At 46.8% G+C, this 20,114-nt stretch overlaps 1 protein-coding gene across 3 annotated transcripts in view; it reads right to left on the bottom strand.

The window, feature by feature from the left end:
- The window catches only part of SFXN5 (sideroflexin 5), a 126,437-nt gene extending 108,176 nt beyond the window's left edge, over positions 1-18,261 (bottom strand). Inside the window, exons 1-2 of one of the 3 annotated variants that reach the window (XM_027554894.1) lie at positions 18,070-18,261; positions 6,903-6,971 (exon numbers count right to left, since the gene is read on the bottom strand). In XM_027554894.1, the coding sequence (XP_027410695.1) occupies positions 6,903-6,971; positions 18,070-18,171 (171 nt within the window). In that variant the 5' untranslated portion in view covers positions 18,172-18,261. The remainder of the gene's footprint in view (positions 1-6,902; positions 6,972-18,069) is intronic. The other 2 variants (XM_027554895.1, XM_027554896.1) reach the window with 2 other exon arrangements.
- Between the last annotated feature and the right edge of the window lie 1,853 nt (positions 18,262-20,114).

Here is a 20,114-nt window from a genome sequence, read left to right as displayed (position 1 = left end):
AGAAAGGAAGGAAGGAAGGAAAAGAAAGAGAAAGGAAAAAGAAGCGTCAATGGTCAGGGTGAAAATGAATGTGGGGAGCGGGGTTGGTGTGCATGAGGGAACGGAGCTGGCGGTAGGGACGGGGGCAAGGCCTGCCTTGATCGCTCAGTATCTAATTGCTCTCACCTGGGCCAGTCTTGAATCAGCCAAGCGCAGGGCTGTGCATTCTTACCTTGCCTGCCACATCTTCAACCATTCCTTTCTGGCTCCCGGATGGTGGGATTTGGGGGCCAAGGCTTTGTGCAGGCAGAGTCTCAAACCCTTCTCTCATCCTCCCTTGGCCTTCCTAAGCCCTTCTTGTTCCTTCCCAGCAATCCTGGGACCCACAGGGTTATCTGCGCTGAGACTGTTTCCTAGCTCAACCACAAGCTACCTCTGGGAGGCCCAAGAGAAGGGGAAACCAGGCACACGTTTCCCTGTGGCCAACCTCTGGCCACCTTCAGGACACTGAATGTGAGTTAATTCTGACAGCATGACAGGTGGTATAGCCCTTTAGAAAGTAAATCTGTCCAGCTATGCCTAAGAACTTTAAAAACAATCGTGGTCTACATCCTGGATACCCTACTTTTGGGAATATTTTTCTAAAAGAATAAATTTATCAGAAATGAAAAATAATTTGCCTAAAACTATTTTTGGCAGGAAAGAAAAAGGTAGGAAACAACCTATCTGTTAGACCTAAAAGCCTAACAGAGATGGATATTTATACTAAAAGACTTGACTTCCTAAAATTATAAAGACTTGGAAATAAATGAAAAAAGCAAATAAAAAGTCTATGTTCAATGTAATAAGCATGACAAAAATGTATACAGATGGGCAAAAATCTGAAGTGTGTAAGGGTACTGAAATTTGGAAATTTTAAAATTTAAAATTAGACTACCTGATGCTGTCTAGAATGCATTTAAATGGATAGTCTTACTACTATTGACAGCATAAACTGATAGTCTTGGTACAGATTGGTACAATTTGCAGGGCAATTTGGCAATATATATCAAAAGCCTTAAAATGCCTTTCATTCAGAAATTCCACTTCTAGGAATTTACCCCAAGGAAATAAAGAGAAATATGGGGAGATATATGTACAAGGATATTTATCGCCATATTATTTATATTGGCAAAAGACTTGAAACTACCCAAATGGTCAATAGAGAAGATGATTAAGTTTTAGAATAATCACCTGATGGATTACTATGTAGTTATTAAACACACTTTGAAATAACATTTAATGACAAGGAAAAATGCTCAAGATATGCTATATGGAAAAAACAATATATATCATGTATACATATGTCACATATGATTTTAAATATGTATTTACATATATATATATATATATATATATATACACAATACATACAGAGAGAGATCTTCCTTGACTTACTATGGGGTTCATCCTATCATAAAAATGTCACTTTAAGTGAAAATATCACATCTTAGGTTGAAAATACATTTAACACACCTAACCTACTGAATATCATGGCTTAGCCTGGCCTTCCTACACGTGCTCAGAACACTAACATTAGCCTACAGTTGGGCAAAATCATCTAATGCAGAGGCTATTTTATAATAAAATGTTGACTACCTCATGAAATTCATTGACTACTATACTGAAAGTGAAAAACAGCATAGTTGTGCGGGTGTAGAATGGTTCTAAGTGTATCGGTGGTTCCCGTGTGTGATCACGGGGCTGACTGGGACCTGTGGCTGTCGTGGCCCAGCATCGCAAGAGAGTATTGTACTGTGTGCATATCACTAGCCCAGGAGATAATCAAAATCCACAACTGGAACCATGACTCCTACTGAATGCATACTTTCACACCATCATAAAGCCCATAAATCGTAGACTTAAGTCAGGGACCGTGGATAGAGAGAGAGAGAGTAAGATACAGATACAGATATATATATGTACACATTATACACACCACCCTAATTTTGTACAGATACATACACTAGAATGATAATTGTGATTATTTCTTGCAGGAGAGATAATGAGCAGCTTTTATTTTCTTTTTTAGACTTTCATATGTTCCAGTATTTAGAGATTACTACCAGAATCACAAAACATCAAGAGGCACATAATGTCAATTGTTTTCATTGGTCACCTGGTTGAAGGAGTGTTCTCCAAGCTCACCACCGTAAAAGTACCTTTTCCCTTAGTAATTGCTAAGCAACATTTGGAGGCGATACTTACCTGAAAGACTAAGAATATCCTGTTTTACAACAACATTTTATTCCATGCAAATAGCATCTGTTAATGATCCTGGTTGAAATCAGTTATTTCACTGAGGACTGCTGCTGCTCCTGCTGCTAAGTCACTTCAGTCGTGTCCAACAGTGTGCGACCCCATAGACGGCAGCCCACCAGGCTCCTCTGTCCCTGGGATTCTTCAGGCAAGAACACTGGAGTGGGTTGCCATTTCCTTCTCCAATGCATGAAAGTGAAAAGTGAAAGTGAAGTCACTCAGTCGTGCCCAACTCTTAGCGACCCCATGGACTGGAGCCTACCTGGCTCCTCCGTCCATGGGGTTTTCCAGGCAAGAGTACTGGAGTGGGGTGCCATTGCCTTCTCCGTCACTGAGGACTACATAATGTTTATTTCCTTCAACATTTATTAGCTGACATTCTTCTGAGAATAAGAGCTTCCCTCTCTCATATTTTTAGTTTTACTATGGACTCATGGATTCTTTTTATTATTCAATGTATTATAATCCATTGTTTTTCTTCTTAATGTTCAAATTGTCCCAAATGTGGCTAGTGGGACTCAGCCACTTCCTGTTCCTGTGTCTCCATCATTCTAGAAACATTTTCTTACTTTCTGTAGCAATGCTCTTTGCCTCAGGTGTGGATTTGGCAAACTCTCCAAGAAGCCCTGGGTGCTTTTAGTAAGCGATGGCATTTAGGAACGAAGATCTGAGTGCCAAGTGTGTCCCCTGTTACTGGGGTGTCATTGTTTCTAGGCCCTTTCAGTGATCAGAGTCAGAAAACTGAGAAATAGAAATGTAAGTATATGAATGTATATGTGCATAAATCATGAGTTCACATTGATTCCTCCAATTCAAATACAACATAATGTAGTTTTTTTCTTTTCCCCTACTTCATATTTGTATCTCCCTACTCCTGCGGAGAGAACCCTGGTTCCCAATATCAGCGTAATGATTTATTCTGTCCTATGATACACCCAAAACAGTCTCAGATTACTTCACAAATACTAGTAATGAGTTTCTGCTATTTGCACTGCTTCCGTTGGTTTTCCACGTCCTTCAGAATGATCATCTGCCAAACATTCATTCTCTTAAATAATTATTGAATTCAGAATAGCAAACCCCTTTCACATTAAGTTCATGATTTAAAGTAACTCAGATGTCAGCTGGTACGGCCTTTCCTTAGAGATCTAGATCTAATTCCAGGACCCACATGAAAGGATGAAGTTAAGGCTTCTGCCAGGTCCCAGGGGTTTCCTTCCTCAGGCCCAACTGTCCACCTACAGCACTGAGAGCAGACTCCCGGCCCCTCAAGAGCCCTTTAAAGAATGAACTCTTGCAGAGACTTCAGGAACCAGGCAGATTTTATGACAATACAATAGGAATGATGGTGGAAGGGACAGCACCTTTCACAGCATGCATGACCAACCTCTAAAGAGCCCCAGACACTGGCCTTTCCGTTCATCATGGTTACTTGCTCTCCTTCCCACTATTTCCCCCTCATGTTCCTTCTTTCTCCTCCCTCTTAGGAGGATTGGAAAAGCACAACTCTTCCTCTTTTGTCAAACAGGCAACCTCCTTCCTCTCTGAAGCCTTGCTCAAGACATTCTTAGAACAAAGACAGCCTTCTTCCTAAGAGAAATTATGGTGAATAAAATTTGCTCCACCTCATTACACACACAAGGGCTGGAATCTTTTTAAAGCTTCGCCAGTTATAAATTACAAACAATAGCTGCAAAACTCTCTCAAGATGAGTCTATCCATTGACTCAGCTACTGCCCCTCAGAACTGGGTCATCAGAAGCCTCCAGATGCACAGCATCTTTCCACCGCAGGAAACTCTGGCTTCCAGAGCCACCTCTCATGTCCTCCATTCTCCTCTCACACAGGTGAGCCGGCCTGTCCAGATCTCCTCTGCCTGGGCAGCCATCACCCCACGCTCCCTCCCAGGATGCAGCCTAGGAGTGTTCCAGGACACTCTGGGAGAGAGACAGTGCTTTGTGGGCATAAGCCATGGTCTTGGGCTGAGCCCAGCAGCAGGGGAAATCTGGCCCTCCTGATAGCACCACAGTTGTCGGGGAGGGGCTCAGGTAAGAGATTCTTTCCTCTTCCTGCTCCTAATCTCCATCACTTCCAGGCAAATGGCCTTGCCAAGCTACCTGCCTGGATTGGAACTAGGGAGGGACGGAAGGGCCCACTCATGGCCCTGTTGGATTTTTTAGGGCCTAGAAGATCTTCTATGGGCAGAAAATTTCCACAAGGCAAGTAGTACTGGAAACAGTCCCCAACTGGGATGCAGTAGGAAAAGGTGTAGATCTTTTCCAGAAAGCCTATCGGCATCCTTGATGAAGAGAAGAAACAGAAATTTGAAAAATATTTTTAACTGATTGTTGCATCAGTTATTTTCTGGTCATTAAATAGTTAACAGTCTTTGACATTTCAATTAATGGTAAAAAAAAAAAAAAAAGGATAAGACTTTTAAATTTACTCACAGGGAAATAGGCAAAAGATGGCTTAGTAATGTACAAAGATGCTGAGGTCTTTCCAAATGCAAGAGTGGAAGAAAAAATGTGGTACAGGAAGATAGCAGTAACATGAAATGGTCTGGGGATGAGAGGAGTGTGGACTAGAGAGGAGGAGCTGTGAGCCCCCAGCACAAGCGGTGTGCTGCCCAGCTGCCCCCAAAGCACCTGCCTGCTCGTGGTAACTGGGGGGAGCACTGATACACGACCAGACCGCCCAGGACTCCCTCCACCGTCTCTCAATGTGCTGCCTTCAAGTTCACCATCAGCATCTCCATCTTTTGAAATAAGCGTTTGTCTCCACCACCTCCTCCATCAAGCAGGAAGCATTTATGTTGGGATTTTTGTCACAATTCTATCTAGTTGGGCACCATTCCAGAGCTTTCAAGAAAGACACATAACCTAGGCTGGGTAAGTAGTTCCTCTAGTTTGGTGTGCCTCCAAATTTTTATGTAATCCCATTGATTACTCCTTTGGAGACTCCTGACAGGGCCCGGAAGTACAATAGCCTTGCCCTTCAGAGACACTACACCCAGAAATAAGGTCAGCCAGGTAAGTACTAGAGTCCTTCATCCTTCCTGGGCTGCAGCAGGAAATCACATATCAGGGTAATCCCCACATTTCCCATAACTGGACTGCTCTCCCAGGCACAGTGGGGGTGGAGAGATGGAGATGGTTCTAGGGCCAGGTGCCCAGCAGGCCCTGTGCTTCTTTTTCTTCCCAGAGCTGAAGCAAGCCAATGCTCAGCACAAAGGTGAGCAGAGAAGGGCTGCCTACTCAGGGGGCTGACTCAGAGGCTCAGTGACTTCCATCAGGGTACGTGGGGCCTGGGGTGGGGAGTTCAGGCCTTCTTCCAGCTTGGGAGAGCTCCCTAAACTTGAGTTACCTGAACAGGAATGCAAAGTGGCCAAAAATAAGTGTTCTGGAGACAAGCTTACCTGGGTTCATACCCTGGCTCCATCACTGGCCAGCACCATGTGCCTGAGACTTAACTTCTGTCTGTATGTTTCCTCATCTGGAAAATGGAACTTAAAATAGAATCTACCTCAAAGGGTTGTTTTGAGTTAATCCGACAAGCTAATACATGTAAAATGTTTATGACACTGCTTTGCTCACAGAAAGTGCTTAACAAATATTCACTACATTTTATGTGCATGCATTCCTATAAACGTTTGTAAATACAATACAAAGGATAGAAAGACACACTTCTTGGAATGGCTCAAAGAAATCTGATGGTAAATGTGACAATATCAAGGATTAGTGAGAATGTGGAGTGACTGGAACATTGGATGAGAATGTAAAATGGACAGTAATCCTCAAGCAACTTTTTGGCAGTTTCCTAAGAAGTTAAATGTATACTTACCATATGCGCCGGCAACCCCAGTCCTAGTTACTCACTCAAGAGAAATGAAAGCATACATCCACACAAAGAATGCTCAGAGCAATTTTATTCAGAATAATCAGAAAATGGAAACAGCCCGTGTGTTCATCAGCAAGTGGACAGAAGAAACAAGATCTGGAACATCCTTTCAATGGAATGCTGCTCAGCGGCAAGAAGGGATGAAGTACTGACACATGCGACACAGATGAAGCTCAGAAGCACCACGTCAAGCGAAAGAAGCAGACACACAAGGCTACGCACTGTAGGACCTCACTCATATGGCGTCACAGAAACAGCAAAACAACAAGAGCAGAAAACGGTTGCGGGGGCTCAGCAGGGACTTGGGGAGATGGATCACAAATGGTCATGAGGAGTACGGTAGGATGACAGAAATGTTCTCCATCTTCATGATGAACACTTCATTGTGGACACTTGATATGTCTGTCAAAACTCACAGGAGTGTTCACATATAAAATATAACGTATGCCTGAGTCGCAATCTTACCTATCAGAGGAGGGGAGTGAGTAGGGAGAGGGCACGAAGGATCCTTCTTGTTCTGAACCGTTTGGATTTTTGTAATGAGCACATAATCCATGTACTTGGTAATCGTTTTATTGAAGTTTGAAATAATAATAATGACATATCTACCTTGAAGGGATGTTGTGAGATCCAGATGAAATGAGATAATGATGACCTGTGGATCTTCCAAAGTCACAAGGTATAAAGGCCAAGGGGCCTCCATTGAGAGTGACAGCCATGACTCACCTCAGTGACAAAGAGTGTGCGAGGGTCGATGATGTCCAAGAAGTGCCTGAAGCGACCAAAGAAGGATGTCTGGAGAAGGGGCGGGAGAGGAGAGTGGATCAGTTGCTGTACCCCTTTCTCTAGACAATGGGGAACCCACCCACAGCTCGCCCTTACTGTCAGGGTCCCACAGTCACGGGTGATGAACGCCGAGGCCTCTCGCTTCTCGGTGACCTGATGGCAGCTCTCCCAGATCCGAGGCTTTCCAAAGTCAACTCAGAACGACCATTGAGACATGTCTGACCCAATGTCTCTTCCATGTGCCTCCCATTTTCCTCCCTCTTCTCCCAATGCCCTGAGATCAACTCCGAGCCTTTCAGCAGCTCCGAGAACCAAAAAGCATGACGGCCAGAGGGGCGGTCTGGTCCCCAGCCCTCTCCCAGTCTGCCCGGCCCACCACGGCCTTTGTGCTTTGCTTAGGACTTTAGGAGAGAGGGTCTCTCCCCAAAGTCCAGCACAGGCTCTGCTGCCAGGGAAAGCTCCCCACCGTAGAGCTCAAGCACGGATACCCAGCTTGCAGCCCTCAGGCCTTCCTTCACCCACGCCTCAGGACAGAGGGCCAGCTCCCCATCCTTATCCCTGAGCAGGGGCCTTGGAAAAGGAGGGCATTGTGCTAAACAGGCCACAGGCATTAGAGCACAGTGAAAGGAAACCAAGCAACGCTGCTGCTGGGCCTTCTGCCCTCAGGACAGAGCCAGTTTGGCAAAGCCAAGCTCCAGGGGAGGAGAGAGGGGACCCAGCGAGGGGACAAAGGGGAAAGCTGCAAACGCTGGGGGTTCATGCCTCACTATCCTCAGGCTCCCTCCCACATCCTCCCTGGAGCCCCACAGCTCTCCAAGCCCAGCCTCCACGCCACCGGGGAGGAAACAGAACACACCCACTATTTTCCTTCTCACTAGGACATCAGACCCTGCAGCCAATTTCTGCTCCTTCCCCTCCTCAAAAAAGACCGAAAATAGACCCGGGTCACCACAAGGTCTCCTGACACACCATGGCACCCTCTGCCTGGAGCAGCCTTTCCACCCCTCTCCCGGCTCCAGCCTTTCACAGATCTATCAAGCTTCCACACCATTGCTAACTAAAACAGTCGCTTCTCTAACTTCTTATACATCAGAGGCCTAAACCATCCCCCAACTTACACACAATGCTCAATCAGAGATGTTCAGAAGTGTAGGCAGAGGTGTGTGCTGAGAACACTCACTGCTGCATTATTTATAAAGGTGAATTGTGAAAATGACGATCCATTCACAGGATGGAACAGCTCAGCCATCATGTTTAGGACAATGTTTATGCCATGCAAAAAGCCTGTGATTTGTGAACTGCTTCTAAAAAGCATGATTTCAACTTAGTAGGAGATAAACAGCGAGATGGATATTAAATGGGGAGCAAGGAGACAGGGTGACACCCGCTAAAACAAACCAGAGTTCCTTAGAGCAGCGGACCCCAACCTTTTTGGTACCAGAGACCTCTGGTTTCTCGTGGAAGAAATGTTTCCACAGACTGCGGGTGGGGTGGGGGGAAGGGTTCGGGATGATTCAAGCACCTTACCTTGTGCGCTTTATTTCTATTATTATGACATCAGCTCCACCTCAGAGCATCAGGCATTAGATCCCAGAGGTTGGGGACCCCTGACTTAGAGAAGTGGCTGATTCCAGGGCTGAGGTAGGGAACGAACACGATGCGACTGGCACATTTTGTTGTGCTAGAAAGGAACGAAGTGCCCCTCCCCAAAATGACGGGGGCATGTCAGAAGGACCAATAAGACGCAAATGGACTCTCTGTGTCTCTGAGAAGTTCCCAGTTGGGTTCACAGGGTATTCTGAAGGGACTGAGTCTAACCATGTGGAAACATCAGACAAACCCAAACTGAGGAGCATTCTGTAAAATAAATGGCCTTGTTCACCAAATATGCCAAATGCGGTAAAGACAAAGAAAGGCTGAAAAACTGCCCCACATTAAAGGAAACTGAAGAGATAAGGCGATTGAACATAACATGTAATTCTTGAATGAATCCTGGACTAGAGGGGGAAATGCGTTCAAGGAGATTGCTGAGACAAAGGATAAAACTGGAATAGGATCACAGATTAATAAAAGGATTGTATCCATGCTAAATTTCCTGAATAACCACACTCTGGTTATTGCTACAGACTGAATATTAGTGTCCTCTCAAAATTCATGTGTTAAAACCCTAAACGCCTAGGTGATGATATTTGGAGGTGAGGCCTTTGAGAGCTGATTATATGAGGGCAGAGCCCTCATGAATGGCATTAACAATCTTATAGAGATGTCAGAGAAACCCCTCACCCTGTTCCACCATGTAAGAACACAGTGAGCTGTCTACGACTAGGAATCAGACCCTCCCCAGACACTGTATCTACCAGTGCCTTCGTCCTGGACTTCCCAGACTTCAGTACTGGGAGAAATTAACTTCTGTTGTTTATAAAGCACCCCATCTATGCTATTTTTACTATAACAGCCCAAACTGACTAAGACAGAGATATAAGAGAATGTCCTTGTTGTTAAGGTTACAATGAAGTATTAAGGGATAGCTGAATAGAATCTACTCTCAAAAGGTTGAGAAAAAAATGATGTGTGGATACACAGGGCAGCAATAAAACCTGGAAATGCAGGTACTATTATTCTATTTACAGATTGAAGATGTTCTTAGTATCATGTGCATTTGCTATCTTGCCTGGCTTTATGGCCACCTGTAGACAAAGAGCATAATAAAGGAAATGTGACAACTGTTGAAAGCTGGTGGACCTAAGCAAAGGGTATACGGAATTGAATTCTTCTTGCAACTTTTCTGTAAGACTGAAACTGCTTCAAAATTAAAAGTTCAAAATTACATTATTTAAAAAGCTACATGAAAATATATTAAAATGTTAAGAGAGATAGCCTCTGGGTAATAAGAATATGGTATATTTTTATTCCCATATCTTTTACATTGCTTTTTAAATGAAAAAAAAAATCAGTATTATATTATGTATAATAATATAAAGAAGTAATATTCTATTTTTATAATATGTATTTAAATTAAAATAGACTGATATATTACTTGATTATAAACTGCTGAAGGATGCGGGCTATTGGATGTTCTTTCTGTATGTGCCTTGGCTCCTAGTCAGGTGTTCCATAAATACATCAGCCCCAACACGAATGAGTGGGCTGCTGAGCAGCCAGTGCCCTGGAGGCTTCCTGGAGTGATGCAGCTGGGCTGGACCTTGAACGGAGGGTAGGATGTGAAAGGGATAAGAGTATTAGCAATTAGCATCCCAGGGAGGGAAGAGGATCAGCAGAGGGGAGGGCCCGGAGGAGAACGGCCTAAGGGAAGTGCTTCTTGCAGATGATCCAGGAAAACATCCAGCCTCTGACTTGCCCTGTGGCCCATCACCGTTTTCATTCTGTCCCGGCCTGCTGACCCTGCTGTATCACTCTCCACCACTGCCACTGGGAGAGAGTCCTAAGTAAAGCATTTCGCTCCATAGATGCCTACCAACACCTACGGGACTAGCTGATGGAAGACCACAGTGAACAAGCCCACAAGGAGCTGAGACCATCAAGAGAGACAAACAAGTAAAGAGATAACTATAAAACTAAGTGAGGCATCATAACGGGCACTGGGGACACAGGTTATTTCTCCCTAGTGAGTCAGGAAGCTTCCCAGAAGAGCTGGGATGGGCAGATGGATGAATTTACCGAGGAGAGAAGGGTATCAGCAGGAGCGCAAAGGCATGCAGGTTCAGGTCAGAAGCTGCACCTGGCTCCTGCAGTTTATTCAGTCATTCACCAGAAAGCTACTGGAGACCTATTGTGTGCCCAAGGCTGTGCTAGTCCTGAGCATAGAGCAAAGTTGACTGGTTGGGGGAACGAGGAATAATATAGTCATAGTAATGCCCAGATTTCTAGTCAGACACTAATGCTTACTAACCAGGATGAGGAAAGCAAGAAGCGTATTGATTCAGTGGAGAGGAAGATAACAGTTCTGGGTTGGTCATGTACACTTGGGACACTTAAGAGCCTTCCAGATGTAACTTTTCAATAAACACTTACACATAAAGGTCTGAGATTCCCTTTATGTGCACACATGACAATGTCCTAACCCAATCAGCCAAAGAACCTCCCCTTGGCCCACCAGGGGGAAAGTTAGGCTTCCTGACTCATGGCAACGATGGAGGCCACAAAGCAGAGGAACCATAAGGCATTTTGTCAAACAAGGGAGGAAAAACTGAGTTAGTGCAGAATCCTGCAGAAAGGTAGAGCCAAATTTAAATGAAACGGTACATTAACAGGCTCAAGGCAAAGCAGGGCTGTGGGGAAGAGGCCTACATAGATCTGGACTGAGAAGTAAACAGAGGGTTTTGTTTCTTAAAAACTATAAAATTCAGTTAACTATGGCATGGGATGTCCAGAAACTCCTTATTTGAAGCCCTGCCCTTGTATTGATTCTCTGAGTCAAAGACCCACCAATCAAAAGCAGGATGTTTCAATCCTCTTGCCAAGTAGAGGAGGTCATCAATACCTGGTTCTATTAATAGAAGGATTGAGCCATTAGCCACTGCAGTTGCTGACTTTCAACACACCCCGAAAGGAGTCTAAGGCAGAGCACTCTGTGCTCTAGGAAGACTGGTAGAACAGCCCTTCAGAGAGTTAAGTATTTCAGGAGACACTTTTTATGAACCTGGATTCTTACATCTTCCCATTCTTAGAAAAGAACTAAACCCATTAATTAAGATATCTGTTCCTCACATATAGCAGCAACCTTCTGAGATGTGTGCTTGATTACACGTAACCCCTTTGCCAAAATCACACACATGCTGACCTCTCCCCCCTTACCTCTTCATAGCTCTCTGAGCGGCTGCCTCCCAGACTATAGTCCTCAATAGACACTGCTACTGCTGCTGCTGCTGCTAAGTCACTTCAGTCGTGTCCGACTCTGTGTGACCCCAGAGATGGCAGCCCACCAGGCTCCCTCGTCCCTGGGATTCTCCAGGCAAGAACACTGAAGTGGGTTGCCATTTCCTTCTCCAATGCATGAAAGTGAAAAGTGAAAGTGAAGATGCTCAGTCGTATCCGACTCTTAGCGACCCCATGGACTGCAGCCTACCAGGCTCCTCTGTCCATGGGATTTTCCAGGCAAGAGTGCTGGAGTGGGGTGCCATTGCAAATAAACTCAACTCACAGTTCCTACAGGCTGCGTTTTTGTGTTTGTTTGTTTTCCTCAATATTGATCCTACTGATATAAACAGCACGTGAGTGAGTGACAGTCACTCAGTTGTGTCCAGCTCTTTGTAATCCCATGGACTGTACAGCCTGGATTTTAGACTGTAGCCTGAGAGGCTCCTCTGCCCATGGAATTCTGCAGACAAGAGTACTGGAGTGGGTTGCCATTTTCTTCTCCATTTAAGCAGCGAAGTTCCTGGCAATCCATAACCTTGGAGAATGTGATTTCTCAGTGAGTACAAAAGAATGGCTACTCAGTGAAGGAGGCGGCTGGGGCCCCTCAGAGCTGTGTAGGCCTGGAGAGAAGTACTCTTTGTAGCTGCCATCATGTGTCTGTCTTCCCAGCCTGATGCATAACATGGCAACCTCATCAGTCTTTATTTTCTCAACAGTTTAGTAACATGGTCTTTTTTTTTTTTTTTGCCCTCCAAAATTCACTTTTTACCCCATCAGATAATCAGTGGATTTTTTTTTTCCTTCCCTTTTTCTTCAACGGAAGAGTGAGTAAAGTAATTCCTTCCCATTCCTCTCACATGAAAGGTGAGTCAGCTACTTCTCAGCAGGGGCTCGCAGCCTGCTGCTTCCTAACTCCCAGACCCGGCCCAGGAGAGCAGAGCCAGAGAGCTGCCTCGAGCAGCAGCCCAGGGCAAAGGCCTGAGAAGAGACTGACAGCGGGCTTGTATCTAGACCTCTACACAACTGCACTTCTCATCCAGACTGCTCATCTGGATGAGGAACTCATCTGGATGAGGAACTCACTGATGAGGCACTCACTGAAGCTGTAGCCCAACAGCAGATAGGCTGGACCAGCTCAGTGGTCCTCACTCGGAGGACGGAATCCCCTGGGTTTTCTAAAATCCAGGCTGTACACCCAGGGATTCGAATTCTAGTGGCCTGGGGTGGGCTCGGGGCATGAGAGTCTGTTTAAAAACCCGCCCAGGTGATTACTGTGCAGCAGGGGTGAGAACCACTGGACTCGAAGGTGCTGACCGTCTCCAAGGCACAAAGAAGCCCTAGGACTAGCCCTGCAACACAGTCGCTCTCTAGCCCATAGGACGCACATGATTTAAAACATAACCACCTGCAAGGCACTTTCACTTCAGAACTTACTTCAGTAAACTATATGAGAAACTTGCCCATTGCCTCCTGACTCTCAGCCCACACAAACCTCTCCACCCTGAAGTGAAGAGTGCATTTCTGGGCCCACAAGCTGCCCGGACCCCAGAGGCAGCCCTCAACAAGCCACCTGCTCTGTTCTCATAGGCCTCGGTGGATTCGGGGCCCAGCACACACAGCATACCTATACCCCCAGGCATCTTCGCAGATAAGTGAGATTCTGAAGGAACAAGGAAGTTTAAAAATAATCATAATAAAGCAAACATTTCTGGGTAGATTAAATCACAAATGGAAAGAATCATGTATGTTTTTTTCCTGTCCTGGGGCCTCAACTTGCCAAAAATGGTGTCAGCCCTAAAGGAAGAAAAGAGTGGGTTCAGGAAAGGAAATGAGTAGAAAAGAAGTAAAGGGAGCAGTCAGAACACAGAGCTCCCCCATGCACTCTGGCCATTTCACCAGGTAACACGGGGCCATGGGTAAGAGCATGGACTTGAAGTTTACAGGAACAACAGGGGGCAGAGGAGCATCTTAACTAATACCACAGAGAAGCCTTCAGCCACGTTCAGAATAGGAAAATTGTACAGGACAAACAACCCAGTTTCTTCAACAAATACTGGGTTGGCCAAAAGGTTTGCTTGCAGAACTTGAACGAACATTTTGGCCAACCCAATAGAAAGAAAGAGGGATGAACCAATAGATTAACATATCAGTCAAATATAATGTGTGCGCTCTGTGGGTTCTGATCGAAACAAAGCAATTGTTTTTAAAACACAGTAAGGGAAATGTGAACAGTGCAATGGACTGAACGCCTGTCCCCACACTCCCAAAGTCAGCGTTGAAATCCTAACACCCACCTCCCACCTCAAGGTGATTGTTTTAAGAAGTGGTTTCTTTGGGGATGTATTAATGTCCTTATAAAAGAAACCCCAGAAAGATCCCTTCTCCCCTCTGCCATGGGTTTCAGCTAGAAGATGCTATCTATGAACAAGAAAGTTAGCTCTCATCAGACAATGAATCTGCCGGTGCCTTGATCTTGGACTTCCAGCTTTGAGAACTGTGAAAAATAAATTTCTGTTGTTTACAAGCTACCCAATCTACAGTATTTTGTTACTGCAGTCCAAACGGACTGGTTTGATGATATTAAGAAATAATTATTTTAGGTGTGTTAATGGTATAGTGGTTATGTTAAAACTAATTTAAAAATCCCCTGATATCATATGAAAAAGAAGGCACTTCACCTCTGTGATATTCTCTCTGTAAAACCCATAACTGTCTAACCATGAGAAAAACACTAGACAAACCCCAACTGAGGGACCTTCTAAAAAATACTTGACCAGTACTTCTCAAAACTGGTCATTAATAGTCAAGGTCATTAAATAGAAGGTAAGTCTGAAAAACTGTCATAAAACAGAGGGCAGACTGAGGAGACATGACAACTAAATGCGATGTGGGATCCTAGAACAGAAGAATAACATTAGTGTAAAAAATAGTAAAATCCAACAGTCTGGAGTATAATTAATAGTAATGCTGGTTTCTTATTCCGACAAATGTGCCACGGTAATCAGAGAAGATGACTTCAGGGGAAACGAGGTGAGGCTTATACAGGAATCCTGCTACTCAAATTCTGCACACATGAAATGATTTCCAATGGTACAAAGTGTATTTAGAAAAGCTAACTTAAACAGTCTTTCTGTTTTAGCATTACCTATAGCAGGTAGAGTGAATAATGGGCTTCGCATTAAAATAATTCCCTGATTGAGGGTGGGAGGCATAGAAACGAAGCTGGCCTAACACTGGTAATTGCTGAAGTTGGGTGATGGGTACACAGGAGTTCACTGACAATTGTCCTCAATTTTGTATGTTTGAAAATTTCCCTAATAAAAAAGTTGACAATAAACAGAAAACCGCAGACTCTGGAGCCAGACTGCCTACTGAATCTGTTTCTTTGTGTGCCAGTTTTCTCACCTAGAATATATAGGGTAATTGTCTCAACCTGTCTCCCATGGTTGTCATGAAAATTAAATTGGTCAATACATGAAAAGGTTAGAACAATGCTTGGCTAGCATCATCATCTTATGGGGAGAAAGATGTTCACAGACCAAAGCCCATTGAAGCAAGCTTTCTCCACCCTCTGACACGGCTCAGAGCTCCTCCTTCCCCTGCCCCCTACAGAGAGAGATCCTTGAGGAATGAAAGCAAGAAGGGTTCTGGGGGACTCCAGGGAGTAAGGAAAGACTCTGTGCAGTCTTGCAGAAAATGGTGTTATCGGTTAGTGGATTAAGAGCAGTGTCCCTGGTGTGGGCTCTGGGACTGAACCCTGGATTATGAACCATTCAGGGTTCAACGTGCTAAACGCAACCAGTGTGGTTGAAAGCAGGATTCCAGGGAATGGATGGGGGTTTGACTGGAGGGCAGCAGAGGTGGGCCATGCAGGCCTTTGGGGTCTTCAAAATAGAGGTCTTTACCTCAGAAGCAGGGGAAGCCACTGGAAGACATTTAAGAACATGCGTGTTGAGGGAGGGTGCAGCATCGCCTGATCAGACCTGCACTGTTGGAACTCTGCCATGTGAAGAGGAAGGGATTGGAAGAGGGCCAGAGTGCAAGCAGGGAGACCTGGTAGGAAGCTTCTGCAGTGGCTCAAGAGATCAGTGAATGGCAGCTCAGTCTAGGATTCCAGCAGTGGAGACAAGTGGATCTGAGAGCTATATGAGATGAAAATCCTGTTTGTATTTAGAGGGTGAAGGAGAGGAAGTCACAGGGGACTCTGGGTCTCTTAGAGTCAACTTGATGGCAGTTTGGGCTGCTTGCACAACCAGGGAGTCGTGTGAGAGGGGCAGAACTGGAGGAAAGGCAGGTTCCTTAACATGAACGAATATCACATGCACTGTGCTTTACACAGGGCTGGAGGAGAGCTGCTGCAAAAGCAAATAGAGCAAACACCTGCTGCCCTCGGGAGTGGTGCCAAAAAGAGGTACCAGCAACGGCTGCCTCGACAAACTAGCCTCAAGTATGCGTTTACGTCTCCAGCAGGGATAACAGCAATGGGCTCCGTCATTCGGAGCCACTAGGAGGTTCTCAAATATCTGTGTGTGACTGTCCCAGGACAGTTGCTGGAAAAAAAATGAACCCATAAATTAATTGAGCACATTACTATGTGCTGAGCCCCAGCTCAGGGTATCATGAAGACAGGCGGAACTGCAAGAGCAGCCCCTCCTCTCAGAGTGTGTTCACCAGTGTTGAGGAGGACCAGTAATCACACAGAGGAGTAGGGATATTAGAGGACCACAGGGCAGACTGCAGTAAAGGCTGACTTATGAGGATCCCACTCGGGGTAGTCAAAGAGCTGGGCAGGAAGGGGTCCCATCAGGGGATAAGGGAAAGAAGGGAGGAAATGTTTAAAAGGAGGTGGGCCTGAGTCTTGAAGGACTAGTAGAATGTGGGGTTGGGGAGTGGGGAAGTGGTCAGCTAATGGTCACTCAAGTCCAGGCACAGGCACCCCAACAGGCCATTCGGGTGGCACCTTGCACTGGCAGGGTGACATCAGTCTCCCCTTAGATACTTGCATGCTGAGATGGTTTATTTTTCAAAGGAATTAAAGTCTTGTTTTAAAACAGTGAGGATATTTTCTCAGAAGGCTCAAAAGCGCAGCTCCTTAATTAGCAAATCTCAGTGCACCGCTTTGCTGGAACCAGTCCCTCTCCCACCAACATGATAATAACCAACCAATCAACCACCGCACCGATCTTGGTACAACTTTCTTTCTTCCTGCAAACTTCTTTCCATCCACCTCCGTGGCGTTCCCCCCGCCCCCCAACCCCAGGCAAGCCTGATTCACTTTAGCCAAGTCTCTTTGCCCCTTTTCTTAACAAAGTCCAGCAGGGACCCGGGTATGCGGTGTAGGAACGGTCCCTCCCAGGCTCCTGCCCGGGCAATAAGTCTGAACTGCGGACTCTCTCTCCTGGGCCGAGGGAGAGGAAGAGACGCCCTGTCGTGAGGAGAGGAGGGTCCGAAGGAAAAGGACGACTGTCACCGTGCTCCGAAGAGCCATATAGGGTCGGACAGAGACGAGCGCTTCGTGGAGATCGCAGCGGGTTAGGGGGCTGGGGTAAGCTCCCGGGGACGCGGACCCTCTGAGCTCCGGGGATGACACAGCGTTTCCTCTGCACCCCCGGCTCTCCCCGCACGTCCTCACTCCATCCCCGACAGGGCACCTGCCGGCCGACTGGCTGCATCAGCGGAGGGGGCAGGGGTCGCCAGGCACCCCTCGGCAGGCGGTCCTAACCCATCCCCACTGCGGACCTTGCTTGGGGTGGAGAGCTGGGAGCGGAGCAGCTCGGAAAGAATGTGGGTCACCAACCGGGGAAAAAGTTAGAAGGCGTCTCGACCACGCCAACTTTTCACCCAGGGCCGGATTCGAACTTTCCGCTTGGAGTGGGCGGCTGCACTGCCCAAGCGACCCTGAAGAAGCAGCTTGGATCCCGGGGCTAGGATCCCCGGCCGCGGCGGGCAGTGTCCAATCACAGAGCGCCTCTGGCAGGAAGGGCTGGAGGGCGCGGGCGGCTGGGGAATGACGGCGCCGATGGCCAATAGGGAGCCAATACATCAGCCCTCGCCCACCCCACTGACCAATGGGAAAAAGGTGACTGTGGCCGAGGTCCACCAGGCAGTAGCTGCAGGCTCCCTGGTGGCCGCGGGTCGGAGACCCTAGGGCTAAAGAGGCTTTTGGAGAGGAGTTTGCTCGCCCTCCCTGTGCCACCCACCGACCCTCAAGCCACAGCCCGGTCCTCACCTGCTGGAAGCGGGGTTTGCCCAGCTGGAAGGGCGGTGCATCGGTCGAGGCATTAGCGGCACTAGCCGCCGCCGCCGATGCTGTAGTCGCTGTATCCGCCATGGCCACTGACGCCTGCAATCTCCGGCCCTTTTAAAATGTCCCTCCTCGGCCCCCGCCACAGCTGCCTGTCCCGATTGGCCATAAGCTACCGCAGCAAGCCGAAGGCGCAAAGGGTTGTGGGGAGTGTAGTTTTTCTTGTCTCGGAGCTTGACAACCCTAGACTGCGGAGAGTTCCAATGACTCAGACTGGGTCTGGGTTCCTGCCGCTAATTTTGCAGGCGTCGGCAGTCCGAGAAGAGGGCGCGTGTACGTCTCTTAAGATCTCAATAGGGGTCAGTCGGGCGACCCCTCGCTGGTACTGCCCCTAGAATTTTGAGTTGAACCAGTGGGCGTCGCCCCTGGAGCTGCAGCCCAGAAGGACACTACTGATATGGGCCCGACCCTTGGACCAGATGGGCAAGGACTCCAGACGTAGTAGGGAAATCTTGGAAAGCTTTTTTACGAAATATCACACTGCAGAATCTTCATGCAGGTCCTTCTGTCACCACACTGTCCCTTGGCTCTTGCTCTCCAGTCACCCTGATTCAGCTCCTGGAGCATTCTGGGCGCTCGTCGCCATTGACCCAGAAGATATTAACTTTTGGCCTTGGCCTAACGCAGACTCTCTCTGGCTTCAGCCTGAATATTGCGTTTCCCGATCCTCGCCCTGCTTGGGCAAAATCTTACATGTTCCTATCAGCCAGCACTTTCCTTTCGCAGCCGTTGCATTTATAATTATTTATGGTTTTGAGTCGGAGAAGGCAATGGCACCCCACTCCAGTGCTCTTGCCTGGAAAATTCCATGGATGCAGGAGCCTGGTGGGCTTCAGTCCACGGGGTCGCTAAGAGTCAGACACGACTAAGCGACTTCACTTTCACTTTTCACTTTCATGCGTTGGAGAAGGAAATGGCAACCCACTCCAGTGTTCTTGCCTGGAGAACCCCAGGGACGGGGGAGCCTGATGGGGGAGCCTGCCATCTATGGGGTCGCACAGAGTTGGACATGACTGCAGCAGCAGCATGGTTTTGAGTATCTGCCTTGTCTTCTGTGGGGTCCACAGGACAGGAGTTGTGACTTTGGGATTCATTGCTAAGTCCTCAGTGCTGAGAGGGCTCAAGCAGAGACTCAAATATCCTATTGCTGTAAGAGTTAAAACAGCAGGGGCTTAAGAGCCCTGGCAGCCTTCTCTTCCTCTGGCCAACAGAAGATCTCTTCTGGGTGCAATTCCAGGGCAGGAAGAGAACTGGGATGGGGAAGGGGAGTTTCAGAAATGCTTAATAACCATCAGGTACAAGGACTTTCCCTTAAGCAAGAGTACCACCAACTGTAGAGCAAGGCGCCAGCAGGGATAATAAACACACTCATGCAGAATAGACTAGCAGATTCCCAGCTGAATTATCTGGTCAGTGAGCCAGGCTAGGGGGAGGACTATGGGAAGGACAGAGGGAGAGCTGCCTGTTTTGCCCAAGAGGGCAGTAGAAATGTTTGGTTTTGACCTTAGGAACTTCCCTCCCCACTGGCCAACTTTGAGTCTCCTCAGGCTTATGGTGAAGTGCAGGGTTGGCTCATGCCTTCTGGACACTGCATTATCTGTAGCAGTCAGTTCCTCAATCATATTAAACCACAAGAAACAGACTTTTCCTAGCTGTGGAGAGTCTAGCTGGCCATGAAGAACCATTTGTATCTTGGATCTGTATCTCATCCTTCCCTACTAGACTAAGTGGCTTGAGAGTAGGAATCGAGTCTTGAAATCCCTCTGTTATTTCCCACAGTACTCAACAAGTATGGGCAACCTGGGAATGAGAAAAGACAGCCCAGCCCACTAGGCAACACTGTGCTGCTGCCCCTGAGGTCAGGGCAGGCACAGTATCATCCGAGAACCCCATCATCTTGATTAAAAGCTGCTTTCTTCCTGAAGAAGCCTCCTTCATATGCCTATCAACAGTAACACAACAGAGCCACC

Source organism: Bos indicus x Bos taurus, chromosome 11 (assembly GCF_003369695.1).
Source record: "Bos indicus x Bos taurus breed Angus x Brahman F1 hybrid chromosome 11, Bos_hybrid_MaternalHap_v2.0, whole genome shotgun sequence".
NCBI lineage: Eukaryota > Metazoa > Chordata > Mammalia > Artiodactyla > Bovidae > Bos > Bos indicus x Bos taurus.
This window is presented reverse-complemented; position numbering and strand designations above follow the sequence as displayed.